General features: G+C 45.7%; 1 protein-coding gene across 4 annotated transcripts in view; it reads left to right on the top strand.

Moving 5' to 3' along the window:
- Positions 1 to 25550, top strand: part of LMNB2 (lamin B2) — a 100814-nt gene that overhangs the window by 55227 nt on the left and 20037 nt on the right. For 3 of the 4 annotated variants that reach the window (XM_043502851.1, XM_038383865.2, XM_043502853.1), the window contains exons 3-5: positions 15060 to 15216; positions 15881 to 16006; positions 18170 to 18340. In XM_043502851.1, coding sequence (XP_043358786.1) covers positions 15060 to 15216; positions 15881 to 16006; positions 18170 to 18340 — 454 coding nt within the window. Of the gene's footprint in view, positions 1 to 7096; positions 7443 to 15059; positions 15217 to 15880; positions 16007 to 18169; positions 18341 to 25550 lie in introns of those variants that run through there. The other variant, XM_043502852.1, reaches the window with a different exon arrangement.

The following is a 25550-nucleotide window of genomic DNA, read 5'->3' as shown; positions in this document are numbered from 1 at the left end:
CCAGAGCACAGCTCATAATTCATGACATCACATTTTAATGAAGAAAAATAAATACACCATGCAAAAGCTATGGTGCTAAATTAGTATGTAACCAAACTAATTGCATTAGACCTGCTCAATTCAATTTGTTGAAAGACAAGGCTTTGTGCTGACCAAAGCTGAGGTACACTTGGCTCCTGTGTACATATTTGTGTACTCAAGGTAGAATAGCCTGACAAAATTGCCATGGAAGTTTACCATTTGAGACACAAAACCTGCTCTTCCACTCTTGACCAAGATGAGTAATGAAAGTCAAACTAAGGATGTTTTACTGCTCAAAAAATCAATTGTGCTGAACATGTGGGTAATAGAATTTTGCATAAGGATGGTACTTGGTATTTACCTAGCACTTTCCATCTCAAAGTCTTGTGCAAATGTGAGTGTGAATCCTCCCAGTACCACTGTATGATGAGGTGGAGGCCTGTGTTAGGAGTTGTATCCCCATTGAGTAGATGGTGTGACAGGGTCGGGCTGGATGGCTATAGGAGAGTAAGCTGGAACCCGGAGTAGAGGGTGGGCCTGGGTTCCCCCCAAATCCTCCCAATTCCTGGTCAGACACAGGAGGAGTCGACCTGGACTGTGAATTCAGAAAAACTGCCAAGCTGAGGGCTGCCGTGAAGCTCCAAGGCGATCAAATCCGCCAGTAAGCGCAAGACCCACCAAGGTAGAGCAGGAACTTTGTCACAGCTGGTGTTGGAAGTGGGATCTGGTGTCCACAACGCAGCAGAAGAAGGAGGGTGTTTGGTGGGGGGGATGGGACGAGGTTTTTTTTTTTTTTTTTTTTTTTTCACCACAATGGAGGAGGTAGTGCGGGCACTGATACAAGCACAGCTGCCCAGCAGGAGGCTACTCGTGTCCAGGCAGCTGCCCAACAGGAGGCAGTGCGGCTGCAGCAAAAGACAAATTGTCTGCTGATGGACCAGGCTGCTCAAGATCGGGCTATGTTGCGGGAACTGGTAAACCAGGTAAAGGCCCTTACAGAGCTGAACCGCGGCCATGATGGGATGCAGATCATGCGGGCCAGCAATTGGCTGCAGAAAATGATGTGGGAGGATGATGTAGAGGCATATTTCCTGGCCTTTGAGTGGACAGCCCTGCGGGAGGCTTGGCTCAGAGAACGGTGGTCTGGCATCTTCGCTCCATTCCTGTGTGGGGAGGCCCAGAAGGCCTACTATGATTTGCCTGAAGAGGCTGCGGCAGACTACCCCCAGCTGAAAGCAGAGATCCTGGCCAGATCTGGGGTAATGACCACAGTGCAGGCGCAGCAATATCGTGAGTGGAGGTACTAGGAAAACAAAACTCTGCGGTCCCAATTATATGACCTCATCCATCTCGCACGAAAGTACTTACGAATTGAGTTCCGGAGTCCGGAGGAGATACTTGAGGTTCTGGTCACTGACCAGTACATGAGAGGACTACCACCAGACCTTCGCGCCTGGGTAAGCCAGAATGAACCCTCCACCTACGACAAAGTTGTCGTGCTGGTAGAAAGGCGAAGGATGGCAAGGGAGCTGACCCTACCAGTTAAAGAAGAGGCACCCCGGGTTAAACTAGCAGTACCAAGCCCTCGAGCTCGGGTGACTGGGCCACCAGGAGAACCCAGGTGGAAAAAGAGAGGGGCTGAAGGCCCACCAGAAGCCACAAAGAGTTGGAGCACTGAGGGGAAAGAGGATCGTGATGTTAGACTACCCAAACCAAGAGACCGGGGAACGCCTAGGGCTCCATACAGAAGTTATGCCTGTGGGGAGTGGGGACATATAGCTGTACAGTGTCCCAATGCTGAGGAGCCTATGCCGTGTAACCTGGGGAACTGGGCAGACCCGTGCTCCGTAATCCACCTTGTGGGGGTCTCACTAACCCCACATATGTACACTAGACCAGTGAAGCTAAATGGGGTAGAGACCACAGCACTGATTGATTCTGGGAGTGTTATCACGCTTGTCTCGGGGAAGCTCGTGAAGCGTAGTCAGCTGCTGTGGGCTAAGCATACAGGGATAAGATGCGTCCATGGGACAGTTGGTTCTTAGCCCACCATCCCAGTAAAAATTGAGATTCAGGGAACACTACTGAGATAGCAGCAGGTGTAGTCCCTAAACTTCCATACCCAGTGCTCATAGGGAGGGACTTCCCAGGGTTTGGAGATTTACTAAGTAGGGGAATTGGAGAAAGGGGGAAGCCCTGAAAATAGTGAGGCATCCACAGTAGACTGTCAGCCCCCAACCTTCTCTGAAATATCCTCAAATTTGTTCTTCACTCCCAGACGGTGTAGAAAGACGAAAAGGGAAAGAAGGGCAGCTAAGGTCTTGGGAACCCGAATACTGGCCCAAAGCCAGAGGGTCACTCTTGTAGGTAGGTGGAAAGGAGGCCACCCAGGAGGGAGAAGCACCCGAGTGTGACCCACACCCTAATCCCTCTGAACCAGTAGAGGCAACAGAGACTGGCGCCCTAGATCTCGGGTAGATTAGCCCCGGGAGAGGAAATTTTGGACGGGACCAGGCTGAAGACCCAAGGTATGACAACGTTAGGAAGAAGGTGACCAAAATAGATGGGGTCCCCATGGAAGGGAAAACCCAGGGACCAGGACCCTACTTCATAATAAAGAAGAATCTCTTATACCAGGTTGCACCAGTACAGGGGCAGAAGGTACAGCAGATCCAAGTACTTAAAAAACATCAGAATGCTGTATTAAGTCTGGCCCATAGTCATCTTTTTGGGGGGCATTTGGGGGTAGAGAAGACCCTGGCACGGGTCCTGCGACGATTCATCCGGCCCGGAGTACATGAAGTGCGGAGGTACTGTGCGTCTTGCCCGGAGTGTCAGTCCCCGGCCCTATTTGAGGGCATCTTTAGTACCCCTTCCCATCATAGAGGTCCCCTTTGGGCGAATAGCCATGGATCTAATGGGACCCCTGGAGAAGACAGCCTGGGGCCACCAGTATATACTTGTCGTTCTGGATAATGCCACTCGCTACCCAGAAGCCCGTCCCCCTGCGGAACACGGCCTCTAAAACGATAGCTAAAGAGTTGGTGGGGCTCTTTGCCCGAGCGGGGCTACCAAAGAAAATATTAACAGACCAAGGTACCCCATTTATGTTGAAACTAATGAAGGACCTGTTTACGCTGCTCCATATCCATACCCTGAGAACTTCAGTCTATCATCCGCAGACCAATGAGCTGGTCGAAAGTTTAACTGAACCCTCAAGGCAATGATAAGGAAAGTGGTAAGTCGAGACGGGAAGGATTGGGACACCCTACTACCCTACCTTATGTTTGCAATCCGGGAGATACCTCAGGCCTCAGCTGGGTTTTCCCCCTTTGAATTATTATACGGATTCCACCCCCGTGGCATATTAGATATTGAAAAAGAAATCTGGGAAGAGGAACTCAATGAGGGGAGAAATATAATTGACCATGTGTTACAGATGCGAGAACGGATAGCCCAGGTCACCCCTATTGTACAGGATCATTTAGAAAAGGCGCAGGAGGCCCAGTGAACCCATTACAGTTGCCGGGCAAAAGTCCGACAGTTCCAACCAGGGGATCAGGTGATGGTGTTGGTGCCCACGGCAGAAAGCAAGGGGATGGGGTCCCCAAATGCCCCCCAATGGCAGGGGCCCTATGAGGTGGTTGAACCCGTGGGGGAAATAACCTACAAGGTGTGGCAGCCAGGACGCCGGAAACAAGAACAAATTTATCACATTAACCTCTTAAAGCCTTGGCACCAACGAGGTGTGTGTGTGTGTGTAGTGGCCCAAGAGACCCCAATCCAGGGAAATAACATGCAGGAGCAGATCAGGATATCCACTGATCTGACACCAAACCAGAAGAAGGAGGTAACTGAGATGATCAACTGATACCAGGACGTGTTTTCAACCAAACCAGGCTGGACCACCGAAGCATATCACCACATTATCCCAGACCCTGGGGCAAAGGTAACTTTAAGGCCCTATCAGGTCCCAGCAGCAAAAAGGGAGGAGATCAAGGCAGAGCTAAAAAGGATGTTGGAGCTGGGAGTGATCTAAGAGTCCCACAGTCAGTGGTCAAGCCCGATTGTGTTGGTGCCCAAACCTGATGGCAGGTTTTGTAATGATTTTCGCCGGCTGAATGAAATCCAGATTCGATGCATACCCCATATCGATGAGTTAGTTGACCGCCTGGACAATGCCCGATTTTTGACCACTCTTGATTTAACAAAGGGATACTGGCAGATTCCCCTTGCCAAAGATGCGAAAGAAAAGACTGCATTCTTTACACCAGAGGGTCTGTTTCAATATACTGTTCTTCCTTTTGGACTGCATGGGGCACCTGCCACCTTCCAGTGTCTTATGGACAAGCTCCTATGGCCCCATACCAGTTATGCAGCGGCATACCTGGATGATGTGGTTATTCACACCCCTGACTGGGAAACCCACTTAGGAAAGGTGGAAGCGGTTCTGGACATGCTAAGATGGGCTGGCCTCAGCCAACCCAGCCAAGTGTGCTCTAGGGCTAGCCGAGACTAAATACCTTGGCTACATTGTAGGAAGGGGCATGGTGAAGCCCCAGCTAAACAAACCAGAGGCTATCCAAAATTGGCCCCGGCCGAATCGGAAAAAGCAAGTCCGGGCATTTCTGGGTGTGGTGGGGTACTACCAACTATTTATTCCCCATTTTGCTACCAGAGCGAGTCCCCTGACAGACCTGATAAAAGCCTGGGGTCCAGACATGGTGAAGTGGACAGATGCCGCAGAGAACACATTCATGGATCTACAGACAGCCCTCTGCAGTAACCCCGTGCTTATAGCCCCAGACTTCAACAAAGAATTCATTTTACAAACAGATGCATCTGAAGTAGGATTGGGAGCTGTCCTATCGCAGATGGTTGGAGATGAAGAACACCCAATCCTCTACCTCAGCAGGAAACTCCTCCCAAGAGAGCAGAAGTATGCCGTGGTTGAAAGAGAGTGCCTCGCAGTGAAATGGGCCATGGAAACACGATGTTATTACCTTCTGGGACGACTGTTTACCCTTGTGACCGACCACGCACTCCTCCAGTGGATGCAGCGAAATAAAGAGAAGAACGCAAGGGTGACCAGATGGTTCCTGTCCCTACAATCTTTCCAGTTCACCATACAACACTGGTCTGGAAGCCACCATGGCAATGTAGATGGCTTGTCACGAGTACGCTGCCTGATGTCCCAAGTTGCCCAACCCCGTAGGGTTGAGCGGGGGTGGGGGGAGTATCTGTTGCAGGGTCGGGCAGGATGGCTATAGGAGAGTAATGGAAGTCAGATATATAAGCCCCAGGTTAAGTAGGTCCCTTTTCCCTAGGTAAGGTAACAGGGAAGGTTCCGGAACAATCAGGAACCTTCTGGAGACAATTAAGACAGGTAGATTAGAACACCTGCAGCCAATCAAGAAGCTGGTAGAATCAATTAAGGCAGGCTAATCAGGGCACCTGGGTTTTAAAAAGGAGCTCACTTCAGTTTGTGGAGTGCGTGTGAGGAGCTGGGAGCAAGAGGCACTAGGAGCCGAGAGTGAGAATGCAGACTGTTGGAGGACTGAGGTGTATAAGCAGTATCAGACACCAGAGGAAGGTCCTATGGTGAGAATAAAGAAGGTGTTGGGAGTAGGCCATGGGGAAGTAACCCATGGAGTTGTATCTGTCGCACAGCTGTTCCAGGAGGCACTCTAGACTGCTGCATTCCACAAGGCCCTGGTCTGGAACCGGGAGTAGAGGGCGGGCCCGGGTTCCTCCCAACTCCTCGTTAGACGCAGGAGTCGTCGACCTGGACTGTGAATTCAGAAAAACGGCCAAGCTGAGCTCCAAGACGAGCAAATCCGCCAATAAGTGCAAGCCCACCAAGGTAGAGCAGGAACTTTTTCACAATGGTTAAATTAAGCTAGAGATGTTTAAGTGACTTGTTTAAAGTCAAAGAGCTTCTATTCCTGAACCTAGATACCTCTGTACAAACATGGAGAAATTTATTGGAAACAGGTTTTGTCTACGTTTAGAAATTTTTCTCTAGGTTAGGTACGTTGCTGTAGTTATGCACTGTGGTGCAGCTCTTTATATAGACATGCTACACTGACACACAGTGGGGCTTATGCAGGTGTAGGTTAATTCAAGCCCCAGTTTGTGCTGCTGCAGAGGGTCTAGAGATAAGGCGTTTGCACCACTACAATGATGATATTAGGGCCAAGTTTCTGACGATTGACAAATTCTTTGTTTCTAAGAAACTTCTCTTCGTGTGGCACACAGATGTGTACCTAAGTGATACAGATTTCCTTAATGTAGACAAGTGCAGTGCAGGGCAGAGTTGCACATCTCTTTTCAGACATGGAAGCCAGTGAATCGATTTAACAAATTTCCTTAGGTGTCCATTGTGCTTCTCTTCCAGAACATAACCAAGTTCCCAGAAAATGAAAAGAAAGTGTGTTAAGAGCTCTGGTAAAATCCACAGTGCTGTAAGTTTACTACTTGTATGTAAATTGAAGTGTAAACACTTCATGATAGTCCTTATATATATTCCAAACATGGGTGCGTATGTGCTGGAGCCAGAAGGTTTTCATAGCAGTGTCCATTGACCCGCACACGCATTGTGTGTCCCCCTTGTGCTCCCAGCTGAGGTTATAACAGACTGTGCGGGTCTATGCCTCTCCCAGTTCCCTCTTACCGCCACATGGCCAGAGTCAGAACCCCTGTTTCTTTGTGCTCTTAGTCTTCTAGCTAAGAAAGTGTCATACTCAGTTTGCAGGTAACCAGATTAGCTAACACACATGAACTAGTATTAATGGGGGATTTTAACTTCCCTGATATGTGTTGGAAGACTATTGCAGCAAAACACAATACATCCCGCAAATTCTTAGCGTGTGTAGGGGACAGCTTTCTGATTCAGAAAGTTGAAGAAACAGCTTGCGTATTGTCCATTTTGGATCTGGTTTTGACCAACTGGGATGAATTACTTGTGCAATTGAAGATGGTTGGGAACTTGGAAGAAAGTGATCATGATCTGATAGCATTCAAGATCCTATAGAAAGGAGGACATGAGAACAGAAAAAGGACAGTGGACTTCAGAAAGGCAGTTTTCAACCAGCTTAGAGAAATAGTAGGCAATGTCCCATGGAAAGACTAATTAGGAAGAAAAGGAGTCAAAAGGGGCTGGCAGTTCTTAGAAGATCTAATACTACAGGCTCAACATCAAGCTATTCTGACGCACAAGAAAGATAATGGCCACTGGAGGCCAGTGTGGCTGCACAAGGAACTTTTTAACTGTCTAAAAACAAAAAGGGATACATGCAGGAAATGGAAGGAGGGGCATGTCACCAAGGAAGTATACATGGACAAGTGTGTAGGGACAAAATCAGGAAAGTCAAGGCAAAGAATGAGTTACAGCTGGCAAGGAATGTTAGAGGCAATAAGAAGTGGTTCTTCAAATATGTCAGACAAAAAGAAAGGTTAAGGACTGTATGGGTCCACTGCTCAGGTGAGCTGGTAACAGAAGATAATAGGAAGGCAGAGCTGTTCAATGCCTACTTTGCTTGCCTTCTCTCAAAAAATAACACGTGACCGGATGACTAGCGAAGTTACCACAGACAATAAAGGGGAAGGGATGCAGATCGGGATAAGTAAAGAACATATCACAGATCTTCTGACCAACTTGAATGAATTCAGATCAGTGGTGCTGGATGCTATTCACCTGAGGGTACTGAAAGAATTAGCTGAAGAAATATCAGAGCCACTAACAATAATATTTACAAACTCATGGATGACAGGAGAGGTCCCAGAAGACTGGAGAAGGGCTAACATAGTGCCCATCTTTAAAAAGAGGGAAAAGAGGCTGAATGAGAGACAGTCAGCTTGACTTTGATACCCGAGATGCTACTAGAGCAATGTATAAAACGTTCAGTTTACAAATACCATGGAGGACGAAGTGGTAATAACTAGCAGCCAGCATGGATTTGCCAAGAACAAATCGTGCCAAACCAGATTGATTTTCTCCTTTGACAAGGTAACTGATTCGGCGGATGGGGGGAATGCAATAGACAGAATATACCTGGACTTCAGCAAGGCTTTTGACACAGTCCCACATGACATTCTGATAAGTAAGATGGAGAAAAACAACTGCAAACAAAGAGTAACTGTTAATGGAATGATTTTGGGTTGGAGGGAGGTCACAAATGGGTTCCACAGGGATCTGTTCTGGTGTTTAACATCTTTATTAATGACCTGGATGTAGGTATAGACAGCATAGTGATCAAGTTTGCAGATGGTGGATCACAACCTCATGATGAGTCAGCAATGTGATGATGTTGCACAAAAAAAAAAGCAATTGCAATTTTAGGTTGCATGGACAGAGCCATAGCAAGCAAGTCATGGGAGGTGATAGTATTGCTCTGCTTGAGGCCTAACCAGCGACAGCTGGAGTAATGTCCAATTGTGGTCACCAATGTATAGAAAGGATGTAGAGAAACTGGACAGGATCCAGAGATGAGCAACAAAGATTGAAAAAAGGGATGGAATGCAAGCCATATGAGCAAAGGCTGAAGGAACTAGGTATGTTTAGTTTGGAAGAGAGGCGATTAGGAGAGGATTTGGTAGTGGTCTTCAGGTACTTGAAAGGCTGCCATGAAAAAGATGGAGAAAAGTTGTTCTCTTTTGCCACAGAGGGTAGGACAAGAGGCAATGGGTTTAAACTACAGCATAGCAGATTTCAATTAAATCTCAGGAAAAGCTTCCTAACTGTAAGAACAGTAGGACAATGGAACAGATTGCCTCGGGAGGTTATGGAAGCTTCTTCACTGGAGTTTTTCAAAAGGAAGCTGGATAGCCATCTGTCTTGGATGGTTGAGACGGAATGAATCCTGCATCTTGGCAGGGGGTTGGACTAGATGAGCCTTGCTGTCCCTTCTAACCCTATGGTTCTGTATAGTTCTTGTTTTTCTTGTATATAGTAGTAGTTTGTTTAGTGTTAGTCTACCCTGAGTGGGGTATGCTTCCTTTGTTTTTTCACCCTCCCCCCGGGGGACTATGCCTCGCATTCCAGGGTTTAAAAATTGTTTCTTGCCCACACTCATTCTCTCTGAACTCCAATGGCATCTCTTACTGCCTCAGGGAGGCTCACATTGCCACTCGTCGTGCAATTTGCAAGTCTTCCCTGTCCTGGACTCGTGAAGTGTAGGAGCTCCGCCTCGGAAAATACCTCATGGAGGAAGCCATGAGACCGCACTCCCAGTTGGATCTGGGACCCTTGGAACCATCAGTGCAGCATCCATCACTGGTGGTCAGTGCTCCTCCCAGCACTTCTCACACCTTGGATCTGGCAGTACCGGCAGTGAAGGACAAACCCAGATATGAGGATAGGAAGCACTCATGGGCACAGAAGCAAGTCCCTGTCGATGACCGCTTCTAAGCGCAGTGTTTCCTCCCCAAGCTGAGTTGAGTCAGGTCAGGTGAGATGTTACGTGCCGACACTAGTGCCCAAGCTTCCCTGCATCAAAGGTAAAGCAAAGCACAAGAAGGATCCGGTGGCACCACTGGTCACCCCAGTACCCTGCCTGTCTGGAGCAGTCCCTAGCACACCCACCACCCATCCCACCGCGACCTTCGCACCCTTCAGTCCAGCCTCTCCCATGGACGCTGCCGTGGTCTTCTGGCATCTCTAAGGGCACTCCCCAGACTCCTTCCATTTTGGAGCCCCTTCTCTCGCCAGAGGAACGGGAGATACCTTACCTGCCTTCTCCGCTTCTTTCTGGTCCCCCAGTCACCCACAAGGTTCTCACTCCAGCCAAGTGCTTAGATCCTTTGGGGAAGAAGGTCTGTTCCTCAGCGGTGCTGCAATTTTGAATAGCTTGATTACCAGGTTCTGCTTGCCAAATATGATTTTAATAACTATGCCAAGCTAGCAGAGTTCAAGGACAAACTGCCATCTCACCAGCAGCCGCAGTTTCAGGCACCTGGTTACCAGTGTGATCCTCCAAGTGGCAGTTGCTGCAAATAACATGTCCTTGCGCTCCCTTGCAATGAGCATTGTCATGCACTGCAACTCATGCAACTCAGTCCTCTGGCTTTCCTCAGGAGGCCCAGACCACTATAGAGGACCTCTCCTTTAACAAGGACAAGTGCTTTTGCTGAAAGATGGATGAGTCCCTTCATTCCTTCAAGGATTCTTGAGCCACACTACGATCCCTGGAGATCTATACTCTGACTCCACATCGCAAGCAACAGCATCAGAAGTTCTGCCCCTGGACATATGTGCACTACCTAGCCTACTCCCAGTGGCAGCAGGAACACCCACGCAGGTGCCGCCAGTCCCAGTGGCGGGACCCTCTGCCACGGCCACTTCCTCATCCCTTGCCCACCAATATCCTAAATAGTTTTGACTTGTTGCTCGAGAACTGCAAACCCTTGCCATTGATGGCACCCCATGTCATCTTTGGGGGCCGTCTTGCCCTGTTTGCCCAAAATTGGGGCAAGATCACCACAGGCTGAGTACTGGAGATTATCTATCATGGTTACTCCATAGAATTTCTTTCTTTCCCCTACACTGCCCCTCAGATCCCTCCTTCTCATCAATGCCTTGTCTAGCAAGAGGCAGATGCTCTTCTCACAAAGGGCGCCACAGAGCATGTGGCACCTCTCTATGACAGGAGGGTCTTTTACTCCCCATATTTCATCGTCCTGAGGAAGAGCAGGGGGCTCCACCCTATTCTCAATCTTTGGCTACTAAACACCTTTATCAGGAAACCTAAGTTCCATATGGTGACGCTGGCATCTATTATCCCCTCCCTTCCCCATGGGGCCTGGTTCGTGGCTCTCGATGTGAAGAATGCCTACTTTTATGTGAGCATCCACCCAGGCCGCTGGAAACTTCTCCATTTCCAGATGGGACAGCAACACTAAGTCTGAATCCTCCCTTTCTCCACAGCTCCGAATGTCTTCATGAAGGTCTTCATTGTCATGGCAGCACAAATATGCTGTCTTGGCTACTCAGTGTATCTCTACCTGGACACTGGCTTCCGGTTGCGCTATCCCAACCAGAGCTTCCCTCCGCTGTCCTCTCCCTTTGCAGTCTCCTGACCTCTCTGAGTGTCTGAATCAACTAGGAGAAATCGGTGCTTGTACTACACAATCCACTTCATTGGGATGCAGCTCAACTCAGTTGTGGCATGGACCTTCCTTCCAGCAGACCACTTTTGCAACGCTGACGGCCATAGTTGTGGACCTCCATCACAATTCTCGCACTATGATCCACCTGGGACATATGGGAGCCTGCACCTCTGTGACCCCACAAGCTCGTCTACACGTGCACTGCCTCCAACTGTGGCTCTTCTCCATCTACAGGCCCCACACGGACTATTTGGAGTCCAGCGTCATTGTCCCCCAGACAGTTCTGGCCTCTCACCTGGTGGACTGACCCTTCCAAGGTCATGGTTGGAACCCCTTTCACTACCCCCACTCCGCAGGCCACCATCACAGCAGATCCCTTCCTCTTGGGGGTGAGGGTGGCCCACCTAGACTGTCACACAGGCCAGGGCATCCGGTCGTTGCTGGAGGCCAGAATGCACATAATGTTCTAAAACTGCAGGCAGTTTTAGTGTGGCAGGCTGTTTCTGCTTCAGATTCAATCATGCCCTAGTTCAACTACTTTCTGACAATGTTGCAGCAGTTGTGTACATCAACAAACAAATCTCCATCCCCTGTTCAGAGTCAATCCACCTTTGGAACTGGTTGCATCAGCCATCATGTGATGCTCCAAGCCACGTACCTCCCGGGCTCCCAAAATTCCACAGCCAGTGTGCTCAGCAGGACTCTGTACCTCAACCACGAGTGGGAATCTGCACAATGCCACTCTCTGCTACCTCTTCCACAAATGGGCACCCCACACTGGGATCTCTTTGCCACTCACGAGAACCGCAAGCTACCCCTTTATTGCTCTGGGGAGCCAGGGGGAGAACTCGCATTGTGACGCTCTTTTACTATCCTGGACAAGTGACCTCCACTGTGCCTTTCCCTCCATTCCCTACTTCCAAAAGTCCTGATCAAGATTTGCTGGGAGCTGAGGTACCGTAATAATCATAGCCCCATTATGGCATGTCAGTTTTGGTTCACAGACCTCCTTTGACACTTCACCCGAACACTTCTAGATCTCCTCATGCAAGATCAGGGCAGAGCTCCAGCGTCCCAAACCAGGCCTTCTGACATCACCTTTGGATGAGGCTTGAGGGTAGACAAAGCGTGCTCACCCCGTGTCGACACCTTCTACTCAAAGCTGGAGGACATCCAGACGGGCCTCTACTGGCTAAATGGAAACGTTTGCACCTCATGGGCTCACTGCCATCACCACCGAGTGCAATATCCAGGATCATCCTTGATTACCACCGTTGGGCTCAAAACGGTGGGCTTTCCCCTCAGTTTTGTACAGGTCCACCTGATAGCACTTGCCCTGCTCCGTCGGCCTGCCCAGTACCCCTGCTGGGGAGTGGAGTCGGGACGTGGGGGCTTGCCCCACTCTGCATGCCCATGGGGAACAGGACAAGCACTCTGACTCCGCTCTCCGCAGGAGTGCTGGTGGGGAGCGGGGGAGCAGGGCAAGCCCAACCCTGTTTCCCCGGCAGGATGTGCGGGGGTGACGTGCTGACTGCAGGTAGAAGGGGTAGGGAAGGGTGCCACTTGTCCTGGCTCAGGGCCCCACAAAAGCTTAATCTGCCTCTGATGGCAAGGTGGCATTCCATTCACACATTCATAGCCCACTACGCCATCACCCAAGAGCGGCTGCGGATGCTGCAGTGTGCCACGCCATGCTACAGATACTGCATTTCCACTTCATCCTTGCACCCAGCTCTGCAGTGCTCACTCATATTTGGAGTACATATAGGGACCATCACTCGAAGAAGAAGAGGTAACTTACCTGTATTCCAAAACCTGCCTTCCATCCCTCTACCGCAGACTGGACTACCCAGTGGTATCAGGGTCACTGGAGAGGTGTTGAGACACACAGCTGCTTATAACGTTGTCTGGGAGCATGAGAGGATGCATGACAGACATGGGTCAACAGACACTGTTAAGAAAACCTTCTGGCACATGGCGCACATCCGCACCCACATTTGGAATAACAATAGGGACCACACATCTCAAAGAACCTCCAGTTACAGGTAAGTAACTGCCTCTTTGTGTTTAGGATAGACTTGTTTAACAACTTCTTGCTGCCTTTTCAGTGCTGCCTTTCTTGACACTGAGCGTATGTGTATCCATCACATTGGTATTGACCACATTGGCATCAATGCCCTGTTCAGCAGTTTATATATGGGCCTTGTACTACACTTGCTCTAGTTGGCTTGTACAAACATCAGCAGTGATGACTAGGTTTTTGGTCACTGAAATCACAGTGCCACATTTTGCATGGGAGAGGTCGGTAACATCTGTTCCTTATGCTGGAGTGCCATAGCAAACTGGAAAGGGTAGTTGTGCCACTGAAAGAGAGGTATTCTTTCATCTTCTCCATTGGGATTCATCTCCTCCTCATTCCCATTCCTCTTCCTGAGCTTTATACTGGGATCCTGGGAGGGATTCCACAAGACCACTCTGTAATTAGGAAAACACATTGGTCTCATTGGAAACATGCCCTCGGTATCCTCCTTTGTGTCGTTCAGTTCAGTATGCATATGCTTACCAGTCTTGGCTGTGCTGGGCATTGGTTATTAAGCAATATGTCTGCAAGCCACTATCCTCTGCTTCCCCCCCCCCGCCCGCTTCTTCCTGCTCCCCCATACTGGTTAAATTGCTTTCACCTTATGGCAGGTTAGTCAGTTATCTAAGTCAGCTAGCGCAATCATGGAACCTAGAGACTAGAGGTGGAGTGAGGAAGATGAGCGTGCAGAAGTGGGCGAGCAATTAATTTCAGCTCCAGTATCCTCCTCCTCCTTATGACACTGTTTTAATCCATCCATGCCACCCATCAGATGATCTCAGAATCTTCCACGACTTTGTGAAACATGTAGCTTAGACCCTTTACATGGGAGGTGGTTCAAAAGAAGCCTAAAATTATTTGGTATTCTGCACCACGCTATTCTGCCTGGAAATCTTGTAATGCTGATCAACAAGGAATTATTGGAGCCAGCTAAGGACCTGTGGCAGACCCTAGCCTCTGATATTGTCTACATCTAAAAGAGCGGATAGATGATACCAATGCTTCCTAAGCGCTTTGAGTATTTCTTCTCACATCAGGTGCCAGGATCTCTTGCAAGAAAAGTCTGAACAACAAGGATTTCTTAAGATGACACCAAGGGACAAGGACTCTCTAAAAAGCTTGACCTTTTCAGTAGGAAAGCCTGTTCTTTTATCAGTCTACAAATTCACATTGTCAACTATCAAGCGTTCCAGGCTATCTGCATTGGGGAAAAATGATCTGTCATAATTTGTGGTGTATTGTACTGGGTATTGTTAAATGGTTGCTACTTTGCCTCCAAGAAGTGATTGCATTTCAGTGGTGGGTGAAATGATTTTTTTGGTTTGTGAATGAGTACATTATGTAAAATGGCCCTGATCCTTAGAAGTACTGAACATGTGCAACGCGCATTGACTTCAGTGGGAGTTGCAGGTGCTCTGCTACTCTAAGGATGAGGTCCAAGATTTGTAAGGCTCCTGGGGATGAAGTGTGCTATCCAGCTTTTAAGTTAATTGATTAATGGAATTTTTATTCAGCACTGGACATTGTGCAGTGTGTATATAATGCTGACTTTATCACTGTTTGGGGGACAGTTTAATGTAACTTTTCCCACCCAAGTGGCTAAAGTTGCTAAAGTTTCTCTTCAGTAATCAATAGATTTGCAACAGCTCAATGGAAACAAGTTTTTTCAGAGTGGTTTGTTACTTTTAATGACTTCAAATACATATTAGTCTGGGGCCACCTAGTGGTACACAATGGGTAGTAATTGCTAGAGGTCAGTTTGGGATATGGAATCTCAATGTAACAAAACCTTTTGAAGGAAATAAAACTAGCAGCCAACTTGTGGAAATAAAATATATGTTCTTTTTTTAAGCTACAAAAAGAAAGATGCAGATTTGTCCTTGGCTCAGAGTCGCATTAAGGATCTTGAAGCCCTGTTCCATAGAAGTGAAGCAGAACTCAGTACTGCTCTTAATGAGAAGCGCAGTTTGGAAGCAGAGGTTGCTGACCTGCGGGCCCAGCTTGCTAAGGTATGTAAATGAACATTTTAGAGTTTACCTACATCATAGAAAGACTCTGTCCTGTTGAAGTTGTTACTTTAGTTTACTGTTGTAATGTGTTGCACAACCATGCTAATACATCTACTTAGAGATTGATATGTGAAATATAGAGATTAAATTTGTATGTGTGTGACTCTGGCTCCATAGAGCAACTCCGGTATGCAGATGCCTGTCTTTCTCAACTGGTTTATGAAATCCACAGATGTTTGTTTGTAAGCAAGGTCAACCTAACATTGTCTTGAGTAAAGTCTGGCATTTCAGCACTGCTTCAGCACCATCCTTTTACATCATCAAGTACATGCAGAAGTAATACCCAGGCTGTCCCAATGGAAAATATTTAAAGTCTACTCCACGTATAAAGTGTGGGGAGCTAACAATTCCCAGTTATGTTATCAGACGGTACTGAGATAAACATGAACTGTAGTAGGTGATACTAGCATATGAAAGTTGTTTTAAATGTAGTCACTGGTATTCTTTTGGGAAACTCATTAACTTGGGAACAGACAAATAGTTGGGAACACTTGGGAACAGGCAGTTAAATTAAGGGCACTGTTTAGAGTTTCATAAATAGAGAACAAGGATGCAGTTGAACTTAAATGCAGCTTTAAAATTTGGATTCTGAATTTATCACTAGGCAGAAGATGGTCATGCTGTGGCTAAGAAGCAATTGGAGAAGGAGACATTGATGCGGGTGGACTTGGAGAATCGCTGCCAGAGTTTGCAAGAGGACCTGGATTTCCGGAAGAACATATTTGAGGAGGTATGATCAATCTGACAACTTAATCTTAATACAGAGTTTATGTAGCCTTGGCTCAAAGTGCTCTACAAACGTTGACTAATCTTGTGAGTTAGGGAAATGATCATCATTGTCCCCATTTTATAAATAGAGAAACTGAGGCAAAAAGCTGTTAAATGACTTTCATAAAGTCACATATTAAATCATTGGCAGAGTTGGGGTAAAAACAAAAGGAGTACTTGTGGCACCTTAGAAACTAACAAATTTATTTGAGCATAAGCTTTCATGAGCTACAGCGCCCAGAACTACCTGGCTCTGCACTTCTAGTTATCTTTGCATATAAAATACACCACAAGATGGAACTCTCTCTGTATCAGATGAAGGCGTATCACGGTGAGTGGAAAGGCATTTTTTCATAGTTTGAGAGTCTCTTTTCTGTTTGCAGCTGTAAGTTATTCCTCTAAGACGATTTGTAAAGTCGTTCTGAATTCCTGTTAGCCTTCTGTGTATGTTGCCTATGCATGCAAACATGTTGAAAGGTTAATTTGGCGCATCAAGAGACCACAGTTCTCTGGAGCGAGAGAGAGAATGTTTGAGTGAAAACAGTAACATTCAAGAGGATCACATTTTATCTCCCCTCTGTATTTTCCACCAAATGCATCCGATGAAGTGAGCTGTAGCTCACGAAAGCTTATGCTCAAATATATTTGTTAGTCTCTAAGGTGCCACAAGTACTCCTTTTCATTTTAGGTCCTTGTTATACTTCAGGGAAAGAAGATACATGTAGGGTTTTTTACTGTTAATTCAAAGTCTTAAATGAATAGGGCTCATCCAGATTGAATTCTTAAGTGCACACCCATATGAATTCATTATTTTCACCTCATTGTAACTGTTTCACAGTGTACCCATTTGTCAAGGTTTCTTCCCCACTCTGAACTCTAGGGTACAGATGTGGGGACCTGCATGCAAGACCCCCTAAACTTATTCTTACCAGCTTAGGTTAAAACTTCCCCAAGGTACAAACTTTGCCTTGTCCTTGAACTGAATGCTGTCACCATCGAGCATTTTAAACAAAGAACAGGGAAAGAGCCCACTTGGAGCTCTTCCCCCAAAATATCCCCCCAAGCCCCCTACGCTCCCTTTCCTGGGGAAGACTTGATAAGAATCCTCACCAATTTGTACAGGTGAACACAGACCCAAACCCTTGGATCTTAAGAACAATGAAAAATCAAGCAGGTTCTTAAAAGAAGAATTTTAATTAAAGAAAAGGTAAAAGAATCACCTCTGTAAAATCAGGATGGTAATACCTTACAGGGTAATGGGATTCAAAACATAGAGAATCCCTCTAGGCAAAACCTTAAGTTACAAAAAGACACAAAAACAGGAATATACATTCCATCCAGCACAGCTTATTTTACCAGCCATTAAACAAAAGGAAATCTAATGCATTTCTAGCTAGGTTACATACTAACTTAAAGGGGTTGTGAGGCTGCATTCCTGATCTGTTCCTGGCAAAAGCATCACACAGACCAGAAAAATCCTTTGTTCCCCCACCCCTCCAGATTTGAAGGTATCTTGTCCTCTCATTGGTCATTTTGGTCAGGAGCCAGCTAGGTTACCTTAGCTTCTTAACCCTTTACAGGTGAAAGGGTTTTGCCTCTGGCCAGGAGGGATTTTATAGCACTGTATACAGAAAGGTGGTTACCCTTCCCTCTATATTTGACACCATTTTTACCAGAATAATATATGAATCTCTACGGTCGTCTACCAGTGGGTTTAGTGTGTGTGTGTGTGTGTGTGTGTGTGTTGAGGGGGGGGAAGGCTTTGTGCTGCACTTGTTTTGCTGTTAAAACTGATATTTGATCCTGCTCTCTCTCATTTGGTGAATTCAGCACAGAATAGCCCCTTATTTTAGAATCTTTTTGCATTTTTTAAGTGAAGACAATTAATGTTTGAACATATTTATAAATTGGCTTCTGTAGAAAGGGACCAGATAACTTTGTATCTGTTAAAACATTGACCTCACCTTAACAGATGTAAAGGTTGTGTTTTTTAACTGTGTTGGACTTTGTGAGATGCTTTCAATGCCCTGGCAGCTAAATAACATAGAAATAATTGTGGTGTAAAAGGAATTGATCGTGTTGTTTACCCTAACTTGGACCTTTGCCTGCATTTTTGTTTATGTAGGAAGTAAGAGAGACAAGGAAACGGCATGAGCACCGTTTAGTTGAGATAGACAGCAGTCATCAGCAGGAGTATGAATCCAAAATGGCCCAGGCCCTGCAGGATCTGCGCAATCAACATGACGAACAGGTCAAACTGTACAAAATGGAGCTGGAACAGACCTATCAGACCAAGGTAGATATTACTAGTATCTTAGCGTTCTTCTGGCTGTCTCACAATCAAAGGGAAAACTCTATCCCTACCTCAGGGAGCTTTCATGCTACTATGGAAGCACTCTGAGTGGCCCCATAGTTAAGGTAACACCAGGATGGTCTTTGTAATGGGACCTTTGCAATTTTCTAGTTCTATCTTGAATATTTTTTGAAAAATGTATCTAAGTACACTTGTTTCTCTGGGTTTCTCTAAGAGGAGGCAAGGTCACAGTAATGCGCCTTGCCCTTGAAGTAGAAGATGGGGAGGTTTATTATGGTTCTTAGTTCCTGGGGGAATTAATTCTGCAGTCTTGGTCTGGCCTCCAAGAAAGCTCTGTCTCCTGCACAAACAAGCTTTATCCTTCTTGTAGAGAGTCTCATTGTGTGAGGATCATAGTCTTCATCCCAGAGCTTTAGATAGTCTTTCAGATACCTTGGGCCCCGGCCGTTGAGCACCTTGAAGATAAGGACTGAGACCTTGAACTTGATTCAGTGTTCTGTGGGAAGTCAGTATAGGGAGCAGATGACAGATTTGATGTTCTTGCAGGAGCCAGTGTTGCTGAGGTGTCGCAGCATTCTGTACTAGCTGGAGTTTCCTAAATGCTGATGGCATCAGACCTACGTGCTCATAGAATCATAGACTTTAAGGTCAGAAGGGACCATTGTGATCATCTAGTCTGACCTCTCAACAAAGCAGGCCACAGAATCTCACCCACCTGCTCCTGTAACAAACCGCTTACCTATGTCTGAGCTATTGAAGTCCTCAAATCGTGGTTTAAAGACTTCAAGGTGCAGAGAATCCTTCAGCAAGTGATCTATGCCCCACGCTGCAGAGGAAGGTGAAAAGCCCCCAGGACCTCTGCCAATCTGCCCTGGAGGAAAATTTCTTCCCAACCCCAAATATGGCGATCAGCTAAACCCTGAGCACGTAGGCAAGACTCACTAGCCAGACACCCAAGAAAGAATTCTCTGTAGTAACTCAGATCCCACCCCATCTAACATTCCATCACAGGCCATTGGGCATATTTACCGCTAATAGTCAAAGATCAATTAATTGCCAAAATTAGGCTATCCCATCATACCTTCCCCTCCATAAACTTATCAAGCTTAGTCTTGAAGCCAGATATTCTTTTGCCCCCACTGCTCCCCTTGGAAGGCTGTTCCAGAACTTCACTCCTCTGATGGTTAGGAAACTTTAGACTTGAAATTAGACAAACTTCCTGATGGCTAATTTATATCCATTTGTTCTTGTGTCCACATTGGTACTGAGATTAAATAATTCCTCTCCCTCCCTGGTATTTATCCCTCTAATATATTTATAGAGAGCAATCGTATCTCCCCTCAGCCTTCTTTTCGTTAGGCTAAACAAGCCTAGCTGTTTGAGTCTCCTTTCATAAGACAAGTTTTCCATTCCTCGGATCATCCTAGTAGCCCTTCTCTGTACCTGCTCCAGTTTGAATTCATCCTTTTTCAACATGGGAGACCAGAACTGCACACAGTATTCTAGGTGAGGTCTCACCAGTGCCTTGTCTAATGGTACTAAAACCTCCTTATCCCTACTGGAAATGCCTCTCCTGATGCATCCCAAGACCGCATTAGCTTTTTTCACGGCCATATCACATTGGCGGCTCATAGTCATCCTGTGATCAACCAATATTCCGAGGTCCTTCACCTCCTCTGTTACTTCCAAGTGATGCGTCCCCAGTTTATAACAAAAATTCCGGTTGTTAATCCCTAAATGCATGATCTTGCACTTTTCACTATTAAATTTCTGTTACTATTACTCCAGTTTACAAGGTCATACAGATCTTCCTGTATGAGATCCCGATCCTTCTCTGTATTGGCAATACTTCCCAGTTTTGTGTCATCCGCAAACTTTATTAGCAGATTCCCACTTTTTGTGCCAAGGTCAGTAATAAAAAGATTGGTCCCAAACCGATCTCTGAGGAACTCCACTAGTAACCTCCTTCCAGCCTAACAGTTCACCTTTCAGTATGACCCATTGTAGTCTCCCCTTTAACCAATTCCTTATTCACCTTTCAGTTTTCATATTGATCCCCATCTTTTCCAATTTAACTAATAATTCCCTGTGTGGAACCATATCAAATGCCTTACTGAAATCAAGGTAAATTAGATCCAATGTGTTTCCTTTGTCTAAAAAATCTGTTACCTCCTCAAAGGAGGAGATCAGTTTGATTTGTCACAATCTACCTTTTGTAAAACCATGTTGTATTTTGTCCCAATTACCTCAATGTCTTTAACTACTTTCTCCTTCAAATTTTTTTCCAAGACCTTGCATACTACAGATGTCAAACTAACAGGCCTGTAGTTTCCCGGATCACTTTTTTTTCCCTTTCTTAAAATTAGGAACTACGTTAGCAATTCTCCAGTCATATGGTACAACCCCTGAATTTACAGACTCATTAAAAATTGTTGCTAATGGGCTTGCAATTTCATGTGCCAGTTCCTTTAATATTTTTGGATGAGGATTATCTGAGCCCCCTGATTTAGTCCCATTAAACTGTTTGAGTTTGGCTTCTACCTCGGATTTGGTAATATCTACCTCCATATCCTCATTCCCATTTATCATCCTACCATTATCCCGAAGCTCCTTATTAAAGATTAAGGCAAAGTATTTGTTTAGATATTGAGCCATGCCTAGATTATTCTTAACCTTCCCTTCATCCTCAGTATTTAGCAGTCCCACTTCTTCTTTCCTTGTTTTCTTCTTATTTATATGGCTATAGAACCTTTTACAGTACAGACCTGCTTAGCGCACAAATCCGCTTAACGTGCGATAGTGCCATGCCTCCCAGTGCTACTTATTTAACACGCGAGACTCGTTAACACTTGGTACAGGAACTTGCTATGTAGCGCTACAGATTTGCTCACTAACATAGAAATCGATGGGAATTGTGGAGCGGAAACGTGTTATACGTCTTTACCGATATTAGTAAAGACATATCACGCATGCTTAGTCATTGTCACACTAGAGAGATATATAGTAGTTATATAGTAATATATATATAGAAAATTTTAACCGTAGGTCTAATATAATGGCAGAGGGCAAGCGTCAGTGTTCCTACACTGTAGAAGAAAAGCTAACTGCAATAGATCGAGTAAATAGCAAAGAAACCCAGGTCAAGGTTTCAAAAGATATTGGGATTGCCGAATCTACTCTCCGAGGAGGGCTAAAAAACTAATCTAAATTGAACGGCTTTGTATAAAATATCAATTCTGCTGCGGGGCTTAAGCGAAAACGTGTGCGCTATTCAGCAAAAACCCACAATAGACAAAGCCACATGTACGGGGTTTGCTCAGGAAAGGCTGAAAGGAATGCCGCTCAGTGGGCCAATTCTTCAAGCCCAAGCAACTAAAATTTGGAAATTTGATGGGGGATGAATCATTCCAAGCCAGCAAGGGGTTTATAAATTGTTTTTAAAAGCATCATGGCATAGCGCAGGTATCTGTTTCTGGAGAAAGCCTATCAGCCGATGAATCGGCCGTGAACGCGTTTCATCTGCGGTGAATGACAGACTTCATAAGGGGGAGGGGGGGGGATAAAGAAAAAAAGGTGAGCCAGAAAGAGCAGAAAATAACGGTGTTTTTTCCTAAGTGAATCATAGACACTTTTTTCAGCATGGCCTTCTTAACCCGCGGTCTGTTAACTGCTTGACTCCCGACATTCGCGCATAAACGGGTCTGTGCTGTACTATTGGTTTTAATTCCCTTTGCAAGGTCCAACTCTACATGGCTTTTGGTCTTTCTCACTTTATCCCTACATGTTCTGACCTCAATGAGGTAGCTTTTCTTGCTGATCCCTCCCATCTTCCACTCCTTGTAGGCTTTCTGCTTTTTCTTAATAACCGCCTTGAGATGCTTGCTCATCCAGCTTGGTCTACAACTCCTGCCTATGAGTTTTTTCCCCTTTCTTGGGATGCAGGCTTCTGATAGTTTCTGCCACTTCGAATTGAAGTAATTCCATGCCTCCTCCTCCTTTAGATCCACAAGTTCTTCAGTCCAATCCATTTCCCCAACTAATTTCCTTAATTTTTAAAGTTGGTCCTTTTGAAATCAAAAACCCTAGTTACAGATCTATTTTTGTTTATCCTTCCATTTAGTTTGAACTGAATTAGCTCATGATCGCTTGAACCAAGGTTGTCCCCTACAACCATTTCTTCTATGAGGTCCTCACTACTCACCAAAACCAAATCTAAAATGGAATCCCCTCTTGTTGGTTCAGCAACTACTTGATGAAGGAATCCATCAGCTATTGCATCCAGTAAAATCTGAGCCCTATTATTATTACTAGCACTTTAACTTCCCAGATATAGACTGAAGGACAAGTCTCCCATGACCACACAATTCCCATTACTATTTACTTCATTAAAAGCATTAAAGAGGTCTCTATCCATATCCAAATCAGATCCCGGTGGTCTATAGCACACCTCAAGCACTATCCCAGGAGAGGCTCTAGTAGCTTTGTTCCCCAATGTGATTTTTGCCCAGACAGACTCTGTCTTATCCATTCCATCACTTCTTATTTCTTTACAGTCCTTGCATATAGAACACCTACCAAAATAAAAGTATTTAAAAATGCTCTTATCTATTAGAAACCCCGCCCCTGAGTAACATAGTATAGTTCACAGTACTATTATTATAAACCAATGGACACATTTTGTTGTAAATGATGAAAGTGAATTAACATGAGATTCAAAACCACAAACAGTGGGAAATAAAGATTAATCCCATGAGAACAATGGCATCAAACAGAGGGCCAGGTTAAGGTTGTATGGATGGCAGATGAAGTTCGATATTGATAAATTAAAGTAATGCACATTGGAGAGGAAAAGGTAAACTACTCCTACACCTTACAGGATTCTAATTAACTGTGTCAATTCCCACACCTGAAGAAAAGCTCTGTGTAAGCTTGAAAACTTGTCGCTCTCACCAACAGAAGTTGGTCTAATAAAAGATATTACCTCACCCACCTTGTCTCTCTAATATCCTGGGACCAACATGACTACAACAACACTGCATGTATCAATTCAGCAATGGAACTTGTAGACAGCTCTATGAAGACTTGCTCGATGATCAGCTGCCATAAAAAAAAAACTAACAAAATGGTTGGATGCATCAGAAAAGGGATAGAGAATAGATTATAGTAGCATTATAAAAATCTGTATTGTATTGTCACCCCATCACAAAAAAGATATTATGGAATTAAAGGGGTTCAGACAAGGACATTGAAAATTATTAGAGAGCTGGAAAAACTTTCACATGAATAGAGACTGAAAAAATGTATTGTTTACCTGGGGTTGGGGGAGGCTTGATAAAAGTATATAAAATAATATCTGGTTTGAGAAGGTGTATCAGGAGTTTGTTCTCCCTGTGTCAAAACACAAGAACAAGGGGAGTTTCAATGAAATTAAAGGGATGACAAATTCATAATAGACAAAAAAACAAAAAACAAAAAAACAAAACAAAAAAAACCCCTTTTCACACAACGCATAATTAGACTGTGAAACTCCCAGGATGTCACTGAGACCAAGAATTTAGCAAGATTCAGAAAGGGATTGGACATTTGTAAGGATAACAGATATGCAGTGTTATAGTTAATGCTAACAAAAATTTTGGAAGGGTTAATAAATCTTGTGTGTCAGGGCTACAACCAATCTTTGAACTGCTAGAGATCACCATGAGACCTAATGAGGGAAGTGGATTATCTGCCAGCTGCAGGGCTTTTACTCCTTCCTCCTAAGTATCTGGCACTGATGGACCTCCACTGGACTAGATGGACCTTGGTTCAGATACCAGTATTGCAGGATTTCCTAGTGCCTGTGGCAGGGCCCACTGACTCCTACTTCTGCTCAAGTCCACAAACTGCTGAGAAACCTTTATGCTAGTAAAATACGCAGTGCAGTTTATTTACAATGTCGGTTCCCACCACACTTGTACAATATACAGCCATACTCCTACCTTCTTAGGGAGCCCTCAGCTCCTGAGGCAAGCAGGAAAGAGCAATCTCTCTCTCCGTCTCGCTGCTTGCTTTACCCCTTCCTGCTTCCTTCCTTGGTCGAATGGCTTAATTAGCCTTCCAACTCTCCTCCACCCACCAGTAGGCACAGCTCTTCTTAACCAGGTCTGTTCTGCAGTTTTTAATTGGAGCTGCAGTGACCGGTGCTGGCTCAGCTGTTGTTGCCCAGCATTCTGTCACAGTGCTGTTTATGCCCAAGGCTTATATGGCAGCTTGGGAATTATTCAGCCTGTCAGTACCGGTTTTCCTGGCTTTTCAGGACTCTCACCCAGCTCCGGTGTCTAAAGTATCAATGTCAACTGTTCCTCTGATGCCTTATATGGTACCTTCGGGTCCACCCTTTAATATACATCTCAGATCAGTAGCAAGTAGGGAGGAACCAGTCATGATTTCGCAGTACCTCTAACTCCAAGCTTTGAACCTGTCTCCCCAGTACCGATGGTGTCAGCTCTCTCCTGGTGGGAGGATGAGGACTTGTCATTGGATTCCGAGGTTCTTGCATGTCACTGCCTGTATACGTATAGCAGTTCCCATGGAGTGCCTATCCACCATGGTACCAGGCACAGTCACAGCATGGCCCATCTCACAAAGACCAATGGCCTGGTCATAATTGGGGTCCAGAGGCAATATCAGTGGCCTTTCATGAATCCTTGGGGATCCTCCTCAATCTAGGGCATACCTGCATGCCTCACAACTTGCCTTTGCAAGTGTCGCATCAAGCCACCCTCGGTACCAGACCTGTACATGCAGAGGTTTGCTCTCAGGAGTTTCCCTTAGAGGAATCAGAGGATGGTCCACCTCACCAGCCCTTGGCCACCTCCTCTTCATCCACCAATGAGGCAGTGATAAGTAGAGTCTGTTTCTCCTGCACCCGATGATTACAAAGGCCATTGGGAGATGTTGAGGAGGATGACTGCACTTCTGAATGTCCAGCCAGAGGAGGTCCAGGAAAAGTCACACATGCTTGTGGACATTTTAGCCTCCATGAGACCCTGTATGGTAGCTCTCCCTATTAAGGAGGCTATCCTTGAGCCTGAAAGTGTTCTGTTGCAGACCCCATCTTCCCTGCTCACCACTGCAAAAAGAGCGGAGTAGTTATTACATCCCCTCACAGGGCTTGAAATATTTCTAAAATCATTCCTCTCTGGACACCCTG

Source organism: Dermochelys coriacea, chromosome 25 (genome assembly GCF_009764565.3).
Source record: "Dermochelys coriacea isolate rDerCor1 chromosome 25, rDerCor1.pri.v4, whole genome shotgun sequence".
NCBI classification, from domain to species: domain Eukaryota; kingdom Metazoa; phylum Chordata; order Testudines; family Dermochelyidae; genus Dermochelys; species Dermochelys coriacea.
The sequence above is the reverse complement of the archived record's forward strand: the minus strand, read 5'-3'. Positions and strand labels throughout refer to the sequence as shown.